The 19,344-nt window shown below is 40.6% G+C and overlaps 1 protein-coding gene across 4 annotated transcripts in view; it reads left to right on the forward strand.

Annotated features, from left to right (window-relative positions):
• INO80 (INO80 complex ATPase subunit) overlaps nt 1–19,344 on the forward strand; it is a 130,661-nt gene that overhangs the window by 80,755 nt on the left and 30,562 nt on the right. For all 4 annotated transcript variants that reach the window (XM_032251268.1, XM_032251271.1, XM_032251270.1 and 1 more), the window contains 3 exons: nt 513–653; nt 6,699–6,924; nt 11,397–11,524. In XM_032251268.1, the coding sequence (XP_032107159.1) occupies nt 513–653; nt 6,699–6,924; nt 11,397–11,524 (495 nt within the window). The remainder of the gene's footprint in view (nt 1–512; nt 654–6,698; nt 6,925–11,396; nt 11,525–19,344) is intronic.

The raw sequence follows: 19,344 nt of genomic DNA on the forward strand, positions 1-19,344 counted from the left end.
TGAGCTGAGATTGTGCCACTACTCCAACCTGGGCAACAGAGCAAGACTCTATCATAAAAAAAAAAAAAAAAAAAAAAAAAAAAAGAAAGAAAGAAAAAGAGAGAAAAATTTAGAAGGAACTTGTGTTGGTCATCATTGTTTTCAACTCAAGACATGAGTTTGCATCCACAGTACAACAGATGAACCAAACTTCCCCTGACATTCCCATACAAGTGTTTTGTCAAATGAAGTTTTATTTTGCCTGTTTTTGATTAACAATATCTCTTCTAGAAAAAGGTAGAATTAGAAACGATAGTTGTTTAAGGTATACTAATAAAACCACATTTTGAAATTAACATGGACTTCAGCTGTATGAAATACTTGGTTCTCATTAGTGGTTGTTTATTCGAATTAATAGTATTTGCAGGGAAGAAAGGTCTTAAAGTTAGATGTTTACTATGTGGCATTTTCTTACATTTTGTCTACATTAAAGATAATTATCATTGGCACTAATTTACATTTTTATTTTGCAGTCTCTTGTTTTCAGCAGCCACTGTAAAGCAGTGAGTGGCTACTCAGACCAGATCGTCCATCAGCAGAGATCAGCTACCTCCTCGCTGCGTCGCTGCCTGCCCACCGAGCTGCCGTCTTTTTTGTGTGTGGCCAGCCCACGAGTAAGTCCCCCAGGAGGGAAGAGATGAAATATTTGGTAATAGGAGGAATAAACCAAATTTTAAGGGATTTATTTCTTAAACAGAATTGTTTTAAGCCGTTTGGCCTTTAAGAAACATATAAATTCTAGTATTTTAGAAGGTGTGCATTTGTGGTTCTGGCCTTCCCCAGATAACACTTAAAGTCACCTTCATTTGTTGATTTAAGAGTAATTATATGGTAGATAGCTTCTTTTTATTCAGCCAGGGGCTCTATAGTGAGAATAAGCCATCTGTCAGGTAGAATATATATCACCCAACAGTAGGGTCAAGGGAGAGAGAGCCATTTGTCACCTGTGTTGAGGTTTTTGAGGGTTTTAATAGGAGGGGGTCAGATTGGTAAGGACATTGGTGGGGATGGGGAGATTTGATCTGGTCATATCACCTCAGTACAGTCTCCAAATAACAAAAGGAAATATAACACTCTAACATCAAGAACCTTCTCATTGTGTTTTCTTGCTTTTGTAAGCGGCCTCACTTGGACTATCATTCACATGTCTGTTCCATCTGAAAAGAGTTGTGTCTTTGCTGTTCAGCATTCGTCCACTGTTATTTGCAGACTGTGGTTAGTTTCTGTTGTGGTTTTAAGTTTGAGCAGTTGTCTGCTTCCTTCCTAATGCCCTGTTTATCAAATAGAGCACTCTTGCCATTGCTGACAGGCATTGCTGCAAAGACTCTAATTGGCACACTGAGATTGTTTACTTTGTCTACATCTTCCATCCTCTTTTTTTTTTTTTTTCATCAGACGGGGGTTCATTCTTGTTGCCCATGCTGGAGTGCAATGGCACGATCTCGGCTCACCACAACCTCTGCCTCCCAGATTCAAGCAATTCTCCTGCCTCAGCCTCCTGAGTAGCTGGGATTACAGATACTGGCATGTGCCACCATGCCTAGCTAATTTTTTATATTTTTAGTAGAGATGGGGTTTCTCCATGTTGTTCAGGCCGGTCTCGAACTCCTGACCTCAGGTGATCCACCCACCTCAGCCTCCCAAAGTGCTGGGATTACAGGTATGAGCCACCGCGCCCAGCCGCATCCTCTTTTTTTTATCCATGTTGATCAGAGCCAGAGAAAAGATCTACAAAAAAGGGAAATACTTGAACTGTGGCCAGATTCTGTGGTTAGAGCAAAGAACGAATTTCGGTCTTTCGAATTTGTTTCCTTTTGCTCCCAGAGGAACTTTCAGTTAGTCAGGAAGCTCTAAAAGGTTGACATTTTTTACCCTTCTATGTTTTTCTCTTGTTTCTCCACTCATCTTAGCAAGCATATTTTTTTGTTTGAATATTTGTTTGTTTTAATGTTTTTGAGACAGGGTCTCTGTCACCCAACCTGGGGTGCAGTGGCATGATATCAACTCGCTGCAACCTCGACCTCCTGGGCTCAAGTGATCCTCCCACCTTAGTCTCCCAAGTAGATGGGACCACAGGTGTGCACCACCACTCCTGGCTGCTTTTTAAATTTTTTGTAGAGATGAGGTTTTACCGTGTTGCCCACACTGTTCTTGAACTCCTGAGTTCAAATGATCCGCCCACCTCGGCCTCCCAAAGTGCTGGGATCACAGACGTGAGCCACCGTGCCCGGCCTGTTTCACATTTCTATTCAAAGAAGAAGGAGCCTTTTCTATCTTCCTTGTTAATATTTTTCTACCGTTATTTTTTATCAGCTTGAGTTCTTTTTTCAGTTTATCAAAAGACAATCTGACAAGGGACCCCTAAAAAGATGATGAATCCTGTCGACTGAATATCTGCCTAGGTTTCTTTCTGCTGCTCCTGTGCTATATGAATTTAATTCCCTTACCACTGTCAACTTTGTTTGGTTTATATTGGCTCTCCAGAAAGTATTTGGATTTTGTACATATCCTGTTCTTCCAAAGTATTCTTGGTCTTAGAAGCTTAAGTTGATGCAGGGAAATGGACTTTTTCTAGGAAGCACTTAAAGCCAAGTGCTTCCATAGAAGGCAGTCTTCAGTCTTTCATGGTTGCGTGGTTGGTTTTGTTCTCTTAGTATGACAGATTAATACCAAGAGACATAATAAGAGGAAGTTTAGGTTTCTGAGAGTGCCATATTAACTCTTTTTAACTTCTCCTGTTCCCAATGGTTTTTTTTTTTTTTTTTTGGTGGTGGTGGCGGTTGTTTGAGATGGAGTCTCACTTTGTCACCCAGGCTGGAGTGCAGTGACACAATCTTGGTTGACTACAACCTTCGCCTCCCAGGTTCAAGCGATTCTTGTGCCTGAGCCTCCCAAGTAGCTGGGATTACAGGCATATGCCATCACGCCCAGCTAATTTTTGTGTTTTTAGTAGAGACAGGGTTTCACCATTTTGTTAGGTGGGGCTCAAACGCTTGACCTCATGTGATTCCCCTGTTTCAGCCTCCCAAAGTGCTGGGATTACAGGCCTGAGCTATCAGGACTCGTCTGTTCCCAGTATTTTAAAGAGCCAGTAAAGATGAGCCTTCTTGGCCTGTAATTGTATTTATATGTTGACATGAATATTCTTCATTTGTGACCACTAGGAGCTCCCCAAATCTCTATAGCCTACCACTCTCAAGAATAGTCCCACTCCCTCACACATGCATGCCCCATCTATACTACTTCAGTATTGTTTTTAGAGGAGCCAGAACTCCCAGCTAACATACCTGCTGCTGCTGTTTCTCTAACGAAAAGTAAATGTAGCTTGAGGAAAATTCTAATAGCTGTAAACATGTGTTGGCAAGCAAGGAGCAGGAGAAAACTTTAATCATTTGCCTAAAGGCTGCTCCTTTCCCACTTCCCCTCCCCACTTTTTGTAGAGTTTCTTTACATAGCATGTGCTAAACCTGAAAATGGGAGTAAGTATACCATGATTAGGAGGACAGGAAGAAGAGTTTAGATATTTGTGAATATTTCATACACAAATACACATCTTTTACCTTTCAGAACAGTCCTAGGGATTCAGATCAGTGAATAAGGCAAAATTTCATGAGATACCTTAATTATCTTATATTGACTTCTAACCCACATTTGTACTGGGGAGAGAGAAACTAATGTCCTTTGAAACCTAAACCCTGGCCTTGAATTAGGCCAATTAATTTTTCTGACACATGCTATGAAAACTTTAGGGTCACTTCAGGAAGAACAGTGCCATTATGGAAGGAATTATAGGAGCTCTTTATCGTTAGCTGAGGAAATAATTTTGCAGGGTTAATAAATTAAGACTCTGGGAATTCTTCTTACTAAAATACTGCAGCGCTTGGAGCGGTTACGCTTCCTTCAGCTAGAACAGGAACATACATGTCCTCTGGAAGGACGCGCTGAATGCTTAAGGAGGCAACCTCTGAAGGTACCGTAGTTTCAGAGATAAATGAAGCAAGAAAAAGGTCAGCTCACGTAGGATGAGAGGGAGTATGCATTTTTCATGGGGAGGGAAGAATTCTATGTCATGCTTCATCTCCCCCTGCTTCTGATCGAATCAGAAGGCCACTTGGGGTTAGCAGAAGAGAGAGAGGCTATGTGGGATACAGCTGACTTAGAAATCAGGATTTATTCTAAGTAGATTGGACATTTTTGCCCTCTTTTGTACCTTACAAGTACATTGCTTACATACTTACAGCATGACACTGTATGATTCTGCCTATATTAATATCTTGATCCTGGGCTCCTGGCCAAAGAAGCCTCTCAAAACATTGAAAAATATTTCACTAAGAACAGTGTCTTGCAAACCTCTCAGCATTCAGTCCTGGACCTGGAAGGATATCATCAAAATGGAAATTGAAAAATATATGAAAGTTTATAACTGGAAAAAGATGTTTTGTTTTTAAACTATAAGAGTGCCTAGAAATGAATCCCAGACAGAAAAAACGTTCTTCCTGTGTCTCTATTCTTTCATGCTGAGATTCTAGCTTTTGACTTTTCATCTCGAGAATATGAATCCAGAGTCTTTACGTATCATTCCAATATAAGTTCTGATTTCTTTTGTATTAGTGGCAAAAATGAGTAAGTTGGAAGCAAGAAAACAAGTTCCTCCTTTTTTTAACTTGTTTTTGTTTTTGTTTTTTTGAGATAGAGTCTTACTCTGTTGCCCAGGCTGGAGTGCAGTGGCACAATCTTGGCTGATTGCAACCTTTGCCTCCTAGGTTCAAGTCATTCTTGTGCCTCAGCCTCCCAACCATCTGGGATTACAGGTGCACACCACCATGCCAGGCTGATTTATGTGTTTTTCGTAGTGATGGGATTTCAACTGTTGGCCAGGCTATTCGCGAACTCCTGATCTCAAGCGATCCACCGCCTCGGTCTCCCAAAGTGCTGGCATTACAGGCGTGAGCCACCATGCCTGGCCAAAAACAAGCTCCTTGTGAAGAAGATAAAGGTGATAGGAGTTTCTAGTACTGTTTGGATAAACTATTTTTGTTGTGAACTGGTTTTGGAACTCCAGGCCCAGTTTGCTGTGACCCTCTGTAGTTTTGCATCTGGACCATAGATGGCACTGCTCCCTAGCAAACTCAGTTCAGCTTCATCTGCAAGCCAGAGTATTCTCTGGTTATTGGTAAATGATGCTCTTTCTGTCACATTGGTACCCTCCAGAAGCACCTGCAGCCCCATGGTCAGCTAGTTATATGCCTCAAGGCAGTATTTTTCAGGGTTCAGCTTGAGATGCTGGGGTGCTTGTGAAAAACATAGATCCTCCCACAGTTCTTCTGGATCAAAATTACACTTTTAATCCACTTCGAAGGAGGTCCGTATGCATACGAAAACTTGACAGCCATTTCCCTAAAGCTTGATCAATGTGAAAATAGAAAAGTTAATAGCAAGATCCAGTTCCCTTGGTGCCTAACTTACGCAAAATAATAGAACTACCTAACGAGATAAAGCCAGTGTTTTATGTTCTGATCTCTCCTATACCATGGCCCTTCCTTCTCATACCATTTCTCCCCATGTCTTAGTCTAGCTCTAGGGTTCTTCTGAGCAATTCTTATGCAGATTGAGTATCTCTTATCTAATCATGCCAAACTCAGAATGCTCCATTGAGCATTTCTTTTAAGCATCATGTAGGCACTCATGTAAATTTTAGATTTTGGAGCATTTTGGATTTTGGATTTTAGATTTTCAGATTAGGGATATTCAACCTGAAATGGGCTTTCAGCATTTTTGTCAGCACGGGCTTGACAGATAATCACATTTTAACAAAATCTAGCCTTGTCATCTTCAACATACTCCTTACCAGATGACGTCACAACTATCTGAAAACTGCCTATTAGAGTAGGAATAAACCCATATAGCCAAAGAAGGATAAAATCTGTTTCTGAATTGGCAGGAGCCCTGTACTTCATTGAGTGAGCAGCAGCTGAGTGTTGTTTGGTTACACCTTGTGGTGAGATAGGAATTTGTGTATAGCCTTTGGCCTAACCCGGAAATGAATCTGCTACTCTCTGGTAATTGCTTCCTTACCCTCCCCACTCCCTCTTCCCCAGTTTATGAACTGAAAGAAAGTTTCTCTTTCATTTGGGTTTATCAGTCAGCAACCTGGTCAGGGAACAGGAGAAAACTGTTGATAAACTTGGGAACTTTGCCACAAAAGTATTAAAGATGGCTTCAAATATGCCAGGCCAATATTTTTTAGTTTTTAAATGATGTCTGACTAGCTGCCGCTCCCTTTCTGGCATCACCATCAGGCATATGGCTAAGAGAACTTTGCCAAGAACAATAGCAGTGAAGGGAGGTGGCAAAATGATCAGATATATATGCATGTAATAAAGTTATTGCTGACCTGGTATCCTGGTCTATCTGCAAAATCCAGCTCTCTTTGGATCTTTAGTTTGTTTGCAGGTTTCATGTTATAAGAGGTTGGCCTTTTATCTGGAAAAGCTCACTAAGTCATTCATTAGGGACAGCCTAGTGTGCCAGAAGAAATATTTAAAACCACTAGCCTAAGAACTATCCACATTAGTCTGATTTCAAAGTTGAAATTCCCAAAAGGTGTAGTGCATATGGACAATGTGAAAGAGTTATCTCCCGTGAATCTTTAACTGCAGGTTACCGCAGTGCCATTGGATTCTTACTGCAATGACCGAAGTGCAGAATATGAACGGCGAGTTCTGAAGGAAGGAGGGAGTCTGGCAGCCAAGGAGTGTTTGTTGAATGGGGCCCCTGAACTGGCTGCAGACTGGCTGAATCGGCGATCACAGTTCTTCCCAGAGCCAGCCGGAGGTCTGTGGAGCATCAGGCCTCAGAATGGCTGGTCTTTCATCAGGATTCCAGGTGAGTTCCAATTCTCTTGGAATATGTTCCTTGCTCTGGCAAGGGGAGAACCAGGGAGATGCTCCATGTGGTCCTTTCAGATATTTGGAATTTACTGTTCTTGAGGCTTCCATTTCCTCTTTTGTGTTTAGTAATTTATAGGTAAGAATATTAGTAATTTATGATGAGTAGAGAGATAAATGTTTTTAGATTTGTGCTTAAATACGTTTCTTTGACATGCTTACAGCTAAGAAAGGAATGCCACTCTTTTTTAAAAAAAAAAAAAGGTAGAAATAAACTTAGTAGGAAAGGGTCTAGGTCAAATGAGTACAGTTGTCTTGTGCCATTGCCAGTGGAATGAATGAGAATGTCGTCACTCACAGAAAGCCTAGTTTAAGTAGCATAAACAGTGTCCTACATGAAGCACTAGAGATCTGAATGATAACAAGAGGAAAAACAGTACATTCTGTGCCAAAATACTAGCGGATTCCCAGATCCCCTAGGGTCAAAGTCGAGGGTTGAAAGGAAACTAGGTTTTCATGTTTGCTTTAGCGAGACTTCTTTTAAGGAAACTAAACACAGAAAATTCATAGACTCGCATTCTTTGCTTACATCTGCAGGCAAACTGAAATTGTGGTTTGGAGCTATAATATGAGTTTTAGTTGTCCAAATTCTGATATTTTGACTATATTCCTTTTACTGGCATGTCATGGAAATAAACTAGAGCTAAGCACTCAAAAGAGGTGTTTTTCTGTCTCTAAGAGATAGAATTCTAGTGGATTCTAGTGTCTAAGGCCTGGTTTTTCCATTTTATATTAACTTTGTCAAGTGTCAGGGGATTTGTGCCAGCCTGTTAGTAGCTTAGGAGTACTTTCAGATATCCAAGATGTTTTTCTGGGTATCTGAAAGCAGTATTACACATGGCCTTGTAGCTGACTTAAAGCACATGAAAGCAGTGAGTGGAAATATATTGTTTGAAAATCAGGGGGACAGCGAAAGTTTAAAGCAAGCCAATCAGGAAACCACAGAATCCCAGACAAGAGACGAGCACGGTTATTGAAAGAAGCAAGACAGCACCTTATTTCTTTTTTCTCCCTTCTTCATTCTGGCTCCTAAGTTCCCATTACAGGAGTAGATGGCTTATTGCTGGCGTTGTGGGAATCTCTTGTGGCTTTTCCTGTTCTTTGAAAGAAAAATGGACCTTGTTTAAATAGCAGGAAGCGTCTGAGTTCTTTTTGCATCGATAAAAAGCACCAGCCTCACTGGCTGTTTACTGTGAGAACCAACCAGCTCCTCACCCCATTGTGCTCTGTAGACTAGCTGGGACAGGGCGGGGGTTGGGGGTGTCTCACTGGAACCCTTATTTCATCTCTCTTTCCTCTATACTTCTACATTTTCTCTTTCCCTAAGACGGGTTGCTTCCTAATGCCTTGACAGACTGACCAAAATCTGGGTTTCACACCTTGATTGCTTCACCATGGTTTCATCAGAAATCTTTAAAAGTCCCCTTTCCTTGGAAAAAGGAGATATAATTAATTTTTTGCCCTAATTTTACTGCCATAGGCTACATTCTTTTTATCTCTGAACAGGATCTTATAGTGTTGATGGTAAGAACCTATATCTAAATGAAGGCACTGTAAGATTATGCCATAGAATTGAAGGAAAGTTTGTAAGAGAGTAGGATAGGTTTGTTCATTTCAACGTTTTTTAAGCTCCTGTTTTATTTTGTTTATTTCTAACGCCCAATGATCCATAAAGCTCCTGTTTTAAAGAAGGGGCTGGGCATAGGTTTGACTTAGCAGAATCAGCTGGATTTCCAGGGAATTGTGTTCCTTCTGTCTCTATATCCTGCTTAGCAACAGATGGAGCTCTTGTCCAGTGCAACTTAAGTGGCTGCTAAAAACTTGGCTAATAAATGCCAGTCCCAGAAGTGATTCTAGTGTGTTCAGAGAAAGAAACCTGTTTTTCCTGCATATCTTACTAACGACAAACAGTAGAGACTGGTTTCCTCCATTTAGCATGCTCACCAGCAAATTAGACAGTGTTCACTGCTTAATAAGTCTTTTAAGGCTGTTGCTGAAGTGTTTCTTCGTAGTCCTTTTCCTTCAGGGCAGTGTACAAAGAAGTCCAGTCCATCCACTTCTCCCTTCCCCAACTACAGGATAACAGGCTGATGGCAGGTGCCACTTCTTGCTTCCTTTAGTCACATCAGATATTTCTCTTTGTAAGTATATGCACATCTTCATGTCTGAGCTTTTCTAATCCTAAAAACAGTTCATTCTGATTAGCCAAGTAAAGTAGATGTGGGAAGCAGGACTGTTTGAAAACCATTGAGTCATGATTTTGAAATTAATTGAAGTTTCTCAAAATTCATACGTAAAACAAATTTGTGTATGCATTAATATTTGTGCTGAGAGAGTATATCTAAATGGAGAAGGTAATAAGCAGGCTACAGAAATCTTAAGAACTTGCCCACTCTCACTCAAGGGCTAAAGAATATGTGGTGTTTTTTTTTTTCACCTTGCTTTGCTTTTAATGAGAACAGAAAGAAATATAATATCTAAAGCTGATTGGTAGCTTTGTGGTGAATGTTTAGGAGCTATCAAAATCGAGAAACTCCAGGGAATGCAATTACTGGACAAGGGTAATTGTGTCAAGAATAAAACCTTAAAAGTTGTTATGAAAGCTTTACTGCCTGCTCAGACTTGGAATTTATATAGTACTCCTTGTCTGGTGCCAGGGAAAGGGCTTAGCAGTCAGTTCTGTCCCAGCTGCAGTCATTTGATTGTGTTGGTAAGGAGACCAACAGAAAGAAGAGCATTTCAATAATCTAAACAGGACCAAACAAAGAGACTGAACAAAGGTGTGTGCCACAGCATCAGGGAGGGGGTAGTGGAAGGAGACATGGCCTGGCAGCATTCCGAAGGTGGGAAATGGCAGGCTGCAGTGCAGAGGAGTAAACAGCCAGGACCTGTGGCTTTGTAGCAGAAACAGAGTTGCTGATGATTTGTTATGGTGCTGTCAGCACATCCGTTCTTGTTCTTTGTATACAATAATTGTGCATTTGGCAAATTGTGGCAAGAACAGAGAATGACTGTTGAAAACTTTTGGATTGCTGTCAACAGTCAGACTCTAGTTCTGAAGAAAAGCCATAGGTTCAAACCCTGAAAACTGAGGAGGGACATTGTGTTTTTCCAAAGAGTTTTCTCTTTTACTTTTAGTTGTTAGTTGTCTATAATATCTCCGTCCTTTCTCTCTCCCTTTTTGTGTCCTATGGCCACTTCCACATATACTGTTACCCAACCCCTTAAGCCTAAACTCTTCCCCTCTTAATGGCAGCAGTTGTTCAGGGCATGTTTATGGACCAGTCTGCAAACAGGAAACCCTACTTCCTGAATATGATGGGAGTTAAATGATACTGACTGAATAAGATGAAAATTTGTGAGTTAAGTGTTCTTTAAAGATCTGTTGCTGAAGTGCTTTTCTTGTGAGAAGAGGAAGGAGAAAGCACAAATTAGTGAGTAAGAGGAGCTTCATTGCAGAGAAACCCAAACTTTGTCTTTCTGAAAAGCCCTGTTGTCTTTATTGAATTAATATACAGCTAGTGTTAATAACATTTACCAGCCAACCTATTTGCAGTCCTCCAAGAGAGCTACTTTTTGTTTGTTTGTTTGTTTGTTTGTTTTTAAGGGTAGTGGGGCTGGGTACTGTGGCTAATGCCTATAATTTCAGCACTTTAGGAGGCTGAGGCGGGAGGCTCCCTTGAGGCCAGGAGTTCAAGACCAGCCTAGGTAATATGGCAATAACCTGCTCTACAAAACACAGAAACAAAATTAACAGGGTGTGGTAGCTCACCTGTAGTCCAAGCTACTCAGGAGACTGAAATGGGAGAATCACTTGAGCCTAGGAGGTTGAGACTGCAGTGAGCTGGGATTGCGCCACTGCATTCCAGCCTGGGTGACAGAGTGAGACCCTGTCTTGAAAAAGGGACAAAAAGAGAGTGATTATAAAGCTGTGTTTGTTTGCTTTTCTCCAAAGGCTGGTAGGATACATTCTCAGTGCTTTCAGGATGTAGACAATCACAGAACTAGCAGAAACAGTTATCTAGAGATAGGATGAACAAAGAAAAAACAAAATTTTTAGGTCACTTAACAGCAGATTGACATAGATGTTACCCATAGATGTCCATGTATACCTGGTGTTCTCTGAGTAAGGATGTGGAACCGGGATACTTTTAAATGCCTTAAGAGCTCATGTCTGACTGGAAGTTGTCAGGGAATCTATACCTCCCCTCTTCGGGTATGTCTTCCCAGGGCACTGCTGGAGTCTTGATCTTTTCAGGGCTTTGGATTCGTCCTTTAGAGCAGTTTCCTGATCTCATGATGATGGGCATCTTGGTTATAATAATTGTGGTTGCATACAGCTTTGCAGTGAGTGATTTTGTTGCTTCAATTAAATACAGTTTCCCCCTTCCCCCTTTTTCTTCTCCCCAGGCAAGGAGAGCCTCATCACTGACAGTGGAAAGCTGTATGCCCTTGATGTCCTGCTGACTCGGCTCAAGTCTCAAGGGCATAGGGTCCTTATCTACTCCCAGATGACCAGGATGATAGACCTGCTGGAGGTAGGAGAAGGAACCTTGGGGACCTAGGATACCTTGACATTTAATTTGTAGGAATCAGATGTTCATGACTAATGTCAGTCCTGCTTAATGGGAACCCCAAAACTCCCTTTTTTTTTTGTTTGTTTTTCCTTTTTATTTTTTTTTTGAGACAGAGTCTCTCACTTTGTCACCCAGGCTGGAGTGCAGTGATGTGATCTTGGCTCTGCTGCCTCTGCCTCCTGGGTTCAAGTAATTATGCCTCAGTCTCCTGAGTAGCCGGGGTTACAGGTGTACACCACCACACCCAGCTCTTTGTATTTTTAATAGAGATGAGGTTTCGCCATGTTAGCGAGGCTGATCTTGAACTCCTGGCCTCAAGTGATCCACCCACCTCAGCCTCTCAAAATGCTGGGATTACAGGCATGAGCCACCACACACAGCCTCTAAAACTCCTTTTATTGATTTTACAATCTATAAAGGGAGCAGAATTAGTTCCTGGCATGGAGAGTGTTTGAAGGACTTCTACCCCCTTCCCTATACCAATGAAAGAGAACACCCCTTACATCCTTCTTTTACTAGGGAAGAAATTTCTTAATTTTAAAGTAAGTCACAGCCTAGGAATCTGAAATTATGTATAGAAAATAAGATATAAGATTAGTTCTCTATGTAGAAAAACAGAGAGCAGCTGTTCAACCTAAGTTAATGTAGTGATTCTCAACTTGACTACGTATTGCAATCACCTGAGAAGCTTTAAAAAAATACGGATGTTTAGTCCCATTTCCAGAGATTCTTATTTATTACGTTTCAAATGAGGCCTAGGCATTAGGATATTTTAAAGCTCCTGGGGTGCTTTTATTATGCAACCAGGCTTGACAGCTAATAAGTTAGTAGATACATAAGATATAACTGTGCAAGACAACTTTTGTTTCTTTAATTGCTTCTTTGTTGAGGTTTTTTTCTTACTTTCTTGTCTGAATGGTGACTTCTTTTTTAAGGGACAGGAAGTCACACACCTAGAAACAAGAGAGTGAAAATGAGAACAGATAATCGCAAATTAGTAGAATAAGTCTTTGTGTAAAGAAAGTTTGAGAGGCAAAAGCACCTGATTTTCAGAAGTACATAAATATTCTCATGTTTTTATATATGAGAATACCCTCGCCCTGCTATACCAGGGAATAGTAATAAGTAAGTGGAAATTGTACTGTTATTATCCTTATCTAGGAATAAAGCAATAGCGACCATATCAGTACAGAAGGAATGAAGGCTAACAACAAAGAAGGTTTTCAGGCTTTTTGGAAACCAGGATTGGGTTGTTGAATTTTGCAGTGAGTTTGTCTGAATTCATTGGCTGATTCCTTTTAATAATCTGGCAACGTATTTTAGCAAGAGACATAACACACGATTTTTGGGGTCAGTTTCACCACTAAGTCTTAGGTTTCGTAGCCTCTCAAATGCTATTGACAGGCTAAACCCTCTGGTTTGTATTATGAGTAGGCCACTTATTCCTACACGATGGAAGTGCTTATGAGTGAGTGTAAGTCACCATAAGAGACGTGATTAAGCCATTGTGTTTGATGTAAATATTAACTATGTTAAATGTCCTAACAGCAGTAATCCAAAATAAGAAGACGCCTATATGTTTAGTGCTCTGTTCAAACAAATGATGCCAGCAGCCAAAACAGCATGAGCAACTTTTCTTGCAGTGGGGCTCTTTCTAGGTAAAGTGCACTTTCCTTGTCCTCAAGAGACAGGGAAAGTATAGCTAAAGTAATGATCTTCAGCTGCTGACAACTATAAAAAAGCAGTATCCCAAGGATACTAGTAAGGGACATAATGATATTTCTTTTCCAAGACTATAGTCTCATACATTGATTATATTAAAGGGAAATTCAAGGGAATGTGATTGAGCAATCAAATAAGCTAGCTTTGGTAGGTGAAGGTGAGTGTAGGTTGTTTAAGTTGGATAAGCCTATATTTTAGTCCTTCCCTCAGTATTTCACACACTTCTAGGTTCTCATTAAATATTACTAAAATAAGTAATGCAGAATATGATAAGTTTTGTTCAGGATAAGTGCTGTAAACTACCCACCAGGATCACTTCCTCTCTGTCTATAATCCAACAGTTATTTTTGGGTTATGGACCTAGACAGTAGGTTTCGCAAACAAGCAGCTTGACAACCTTTCTAAATGTAGATGCATTTCTAAGGGGAATTCCAAATTAGGGAAATGCAAATTCCAAGCCTGAATTCCACAACTGCTGATATTCCTTAGCCATATGTATAATATGCATCTTGGATGCTGAAGCCAGAAAATGTTGCAGCTATTTATATGTTTTAAAAACTAAAATCAAAGTCTTGTCTAGTTTCCTTAATACTACACTAATGGTTCTTCACTATATTTTCTTAAAGTTTATTCATTTTTAATTTGTTTTAATATTATCCACTCAAATGAAGCATATTCTATATTCCAGGAGATTAGTACTGACATAGAATTTGATTATGAGCTTGGAATTACAATGCCCACAGTGTTTAGCATGTGTCTAATCATTGATGGAAATGTAAACATATTGTACATCTTGAGATAGTGCGGCACTAGGTCTGCATTTTTTTTATCTTTGAAAGTGTGTTTTTCAGTCACTTTCATAATAGAAATTCTGAGAATTAACATTCATTAAAGCCATGTTTCAGCATTAAAGCATGACCTGATACATGATCTTGCACTGGGACCTTCTGAATAGATGCTTTCCATAGAATATACTTGACCTTAAGAAAAAACACAAACTTCAGTCTCAAAATGTTAGTTGTTATGCCGGGTGCAGTGGCTCACGCCTGAAATCCCAGCATTTTGAGAGGCTGAGGCAGGAGGCTCACCTGAGGTCAGGAGTTCAAGAACAGCCTGGCCAACGTGGTGAAACTTCATCTCTACTAAAAATACAAAAATTAGCCAGGCATGGTGGTGGGTGACTATAATCCCAGCTACCCAGTATGGTGAGGCAGGAGAATCTCTTGAACCTAGGAGGCGGAGGTTGCAGTGAGCCGAGATCATGCCATTGCACTCCAGCCTGGGTGACAGAACAAGACTGTGTCTCAAAAAAAAAAAAAAAAATTGGTTGTTTTGTTTTTATTTCAGGATTTTCCTTTTTCTCTTGAAATCTTATACCCTCTTTAAAGAAAAAGAAAAGCTTCCAATAGAGTAAGAGCTAGAAACTCACATTGTGGGTATCAAAACTCTGTGTTGCTGTGGAGTATGTTAGCATCTCTTTCATCCAACAGCCTTTTTGGGTTTGTTGTTGTTGTTATGTGCCTTAGCCATGGCTGGCTGTCTCTGTTTCTGGGGCTTTGCAGAACTAGAAGACATTAAGAATTCACATTCTTCTGTATAGCTAGGTTTCCATTCTGTGAGAAATAGTAGTTTGGGACATTCAGTATTTGCACAGTATTTTCTGAAGTCATTGGTTGCTTCTTTTTTCCCTGGGGTAAAAATCTGACTTTAAATTTCTTGTGTATATATCTGATCTTCTTCCAAATAGAATATATTCAGAAATGTTTTATTCTTTCACATGGCATCCAAATAGTAGTATTTCTGGATAGGGGATTTTTAAAAGGAGAGTGCTTTTGCTGTAACAAATGGGCACTAAGAAAAATAAAAATAAATAGTGAAGAGGAGACTGCCTAATTTCCAGGGCCAGGAGTTTTTAGTTTGCCCCAGGCAGAAGTCAGGGGCATAAACAGGTGAGAAAATCATAGATCAATAAATGTTGTTATGGGTTTATTTTATATTTACTGAACCACCTATAGGATCTTTTTTTGTGTGAGATGGAGTCTTGCTTTGTCACCCAGGCTAGAGTGCAGTGGTGAGATCTCGACTCACTGCGACCTCTACCTGCTGGGTTTAAGCAATTCTTCCTCAGCCTCTGGAGCAGCTGGGATTACAGGTGCGCATCACCACGCCTGGCTGATTTTTGTATTTTTTAGAGATGGGCTTTCACCATGTTGGCCTGGCTGGTCTTGAGCTCCTGAGCTCAAGTAATGTGCCCAGCTCACCCTTCCAAAGTGTTGGGATTACAGGCGTGAACCACCTTGCCTGGCCACCTATAGGATCTTGGCTGTCGAGTGTACGTACTAGGGGAACACATAATCCCTGTGCGTTTGGGATGGTGGTATCCAGCTGGATGCCAGCCAGAACTTTTCCTGCCACCACCAGTTTGACCATGGTTAGGGACTCCTCTCCATATTCTGGTAGCAAAGAGCTTTTAACTTATTACAGATGACTTATCTCTGGGTCTTCTCTTTTGAGTTTCATTCCTGTTGAATCAAGCAACTGAGTTTGTATGTAATTTAAGGAAATAAGCCACTTGATACTTTCCTATGCAATAAAAAGTACTTGGAAAGACAACTTATGCTGTAGGTGGCGTAATTGTTAAATACTGAAATCCAGACAAATCTTGAACTGTACCAATATATGATAATAATGCAATACAGAATTAAATCCAAATAATCCATACATAATAACATTTGAGACACTGGGTTGTGTACCTTGCTCAGTCAGCTATCCAAGTGCAGTACCTCACTGGGGAAAGATTTATTCTGAGCAGACATTCTGTCATCTATGAGTTGGCCTCTTTTCGAAATCCAGGTTACCTTTGGAAGCTATGATTCTGAATATACTGGGAAGCTGGGTATTCTGAAAATGCCCCACAGAATGAAAAGCAAATTAGGGTCAGCACACTTGATATCTGAAGCTGCCTGCTTGGCCCTCTTCCAAGTGTACTTTACTTCCTTTTGGGAAAAAAAGAAAAGAAAATCGGGACCGCTGTCAACTACAGTTCTTATTCAGTCTTAGGAATTATAAAAGGAAATTTGTCAGCCTACAACCATACTGTGTATAATCCTTTTAATTCTTTTTTCCTCCATGCTACCTTTGAGCAAGGCATTAATGCTAGACAGATGCAGATATCAGATGATTGTTTGGCTTTAAGGAATGTATCTAGTGGCGGAGACATATACATACAAAAATACTTGTCAGCGAACCCTGATACTAGTGTCAAAATGAAGCATGAACAGAGCTGAGGATAGCAAGAAGGATATGTTTATTTCTGACTCGGTCACTCTTGAGGAAGGCATCACATGGACAGTGACATCTGAACTTAAGAACAAATAGAATGTCAACCATCAGGGACAAAGGAATTTGAGACTAAGGAAGCCACATGTAAAAAGACAGAGATGGAAAGGTACAAGAGTAGTCTATTGTGACTGGAACATATGGCATAGGAGAGGGAAATAACACGAGTAGGTTGAAGTCAGATTATTTTGGTCCCATGATTGCCTTATGGTAGTCTTGCTCCAACTCTGTATTTGATAAGGGAATTATGGCTGTCATATTTAATTCACTTGGCTCAATTTGCTTGGACTGCAGAAAAATTGTAATAGAGAGAGTAGCCTTTTTGCGGATGACATACCCCAAAGATGGAAAACAATGTCCAAGAAAATAAAGTTAGATCAGATCTGCAGGTTTGTGGATCATACTGAGTCCTTCCCCCAGATTGTTTTATCAAAATGAAACCTGGTTATAATGAAAGTCGCAGCCAGCTTTGGAACAAAAGTTTCAGAATGAAATGTTGGTAATAGCATATGTAAACATTTGCCTTTATTTTTTCAAGTGTCCAATTATCCTTTCTTTAAGATGGTGGTAGATCAGGTTATGGACAGAATGTATTAAGAATGTTAGGGTTATGCCAGGCACGGTGGCTCACGTCTGTAATCCCAGCACTTGGGAGATTGAGGCAGGTGGATCACCTGAGGTCGGGAGTTTGAGACCAGCCTGACCAACGTGGAGAAACCCCATCTCTGCCAAAAATACAAAATTAGCTGGGCATGGTGGCACATGCCAGTAATCCCAGCCACTCAGGAAGCCGAGGCAGGAGAATCGCTTGAACACAGGAGGCAGAGGTTGCGGTGAGCCAAGATCGCACCATTGCACTCTAGCCTGGGCAACAAGAGTAAAACTCTGTCTCAAAAAAAAAAAAGAAGCTTAGGGTTAACAGGACTCTCTTTTATTGTTGTCTTAGTAATGCTGATCATCCCTTCCATCTGGGAAACAGTAGAAGGGTTAAGCCAAGGACCCTGAAACCAATCTGCTTGAGTTCCAATCCTAGGTCTGCCACCTACTGCCTGTGTCACTTTAGGGATCTTACCTAACATTTGTAAAAGAGGAGTGACAATGACAACACCTACCCTTACTACATACCCATAAAAATTTATAATCTTTTTTAAAAAAAAAAAAAAAAAAAAGGAGGTGATTGGGAAGCTGTTGCAGAGCACATCATGAAGATTTTGATCATGATCTTTGATCCTGGGAGAAAAAATTAAAAGAGAAATTTTAATATTTAATAATGGCCAAGCGTGGTGGCTCATGCCTGTAATCCCAGCACTTTGGGAGGCTGAGGCAGGCAGATCACAAGGTCAGGTACCAGCCTGACCAACACGCGAACCTCGTCTCTACTAAAAATACAAAAATTAGCCAGATGTGGTGGCAGGTGCCTGTAATCCCAGCTTCTCGGGAGACTGAGGCAAGAGAATCAATTGAATCCTGGAGGTGGAAGTTGTGAGCTGAGATCACACCACTGCACTTCAGCCTGGGCGACAGAGCGAGACTCTGTCCCAAAGAAACTGAAGCTAAATAAAAATACTCAATAGCACCTACCTTAAAAGTTGCCATGATTGGATAAACTTAACCAGGTAAAATAGAACAGTGACTGGCATTTAGTGAATACTCAGTAAAACTATCTATGCTGACAGCACTGTTTGCATGCCACTGATTAAAAAGTAGGGCTTACGGATGTGATCCTGTACGGATTGTTATGGATGTCATCTCTAAGTCTTACCTTTGAATCAGTGGCATACAAAGAACATTGTCTTCTCAACTTATATAGTAAAACAGTGGTTTCCAAACTGATAGGATGTGATAGAGGACCAGTAGATATTAAGCAAAGATGCTTAATATCTTCATCAGTTAACGTAGTGATGCTTTTATTTATTTTATATACTAGAGGGGTTTTGTGTAAGAGTTTGCTTGAAGAAGGTGTTCCAATGCTTTAAACAATAGCATATGTTTGGCCGGGCACAGTGGCTTACACCTATAATTCTAGCACTTTGGAAGGCTAAGATAGGAGGATCGCTTGAGCCCAGGAGTTCAAGACCATCCTGGACAACACAGCAAGACCCCCAACTCTACAAAAATTTAAATTAACAAATTAGCTGGCCATAGTAGTGCATGCCTATAGTTCCAGCTAATTGGGAGGCTGAAGGGAGAGGATCACTTGAACCCAGGAAATGGAGGCTGCAGTGATCCAAGATGATGCCACTATAATTCAGCCTATGCAATAGAGCAAGACCCTGCCTTAAAAACAACAAAAAAAACACTGTTCTACAATAGTGTTTCTCAACCTTAATGCTTTCGAATCAAATGCTATTAAAATGTACATTACACTCAGCATGGTGGCTCACACCTATAATCGCAGCACTTTGGGAAGCTGAGGCGGTGTATTGCGTGAGGTCAGGAGTTTGAGATCAGCTCAACCAACATGGTGAAACCCCATCTCTGCTAAAAATACAAACTTAGCCACGTGTGATGGTATATGCCTGTAATCCCAGCTACTTGGGAGGCTGAGGCAGGAGAATTGCTTGAACCTGGGAAGCAGAGGTTACAGAGCCAAGATAGCACCTCTACACTCCAGCCTGGGCAACAGAACAAGACTCCATTCAAAATAATAAAATACAGATTACGATTTACTGGGTAAGTTGTGTGTCCCTCAGTTCTACATTTCTAAAAGACCTCAAGTA

Source organism: Sapajus apella, unplaced genomic scaffold (assembly GCF_009761245.1).
Source record: "Sapajus apella isolate SASKATOON/1434 unplaced genomic scaffold, GSC_monkey_1.0 scaffold74, whole genome shotgun sequence".
Taxonomy (NCBI): Eukaryota; Metazoa; Chordata; class Mammalia; order Primates; family Cebidae; genus Sapajus; species Sapajus apella.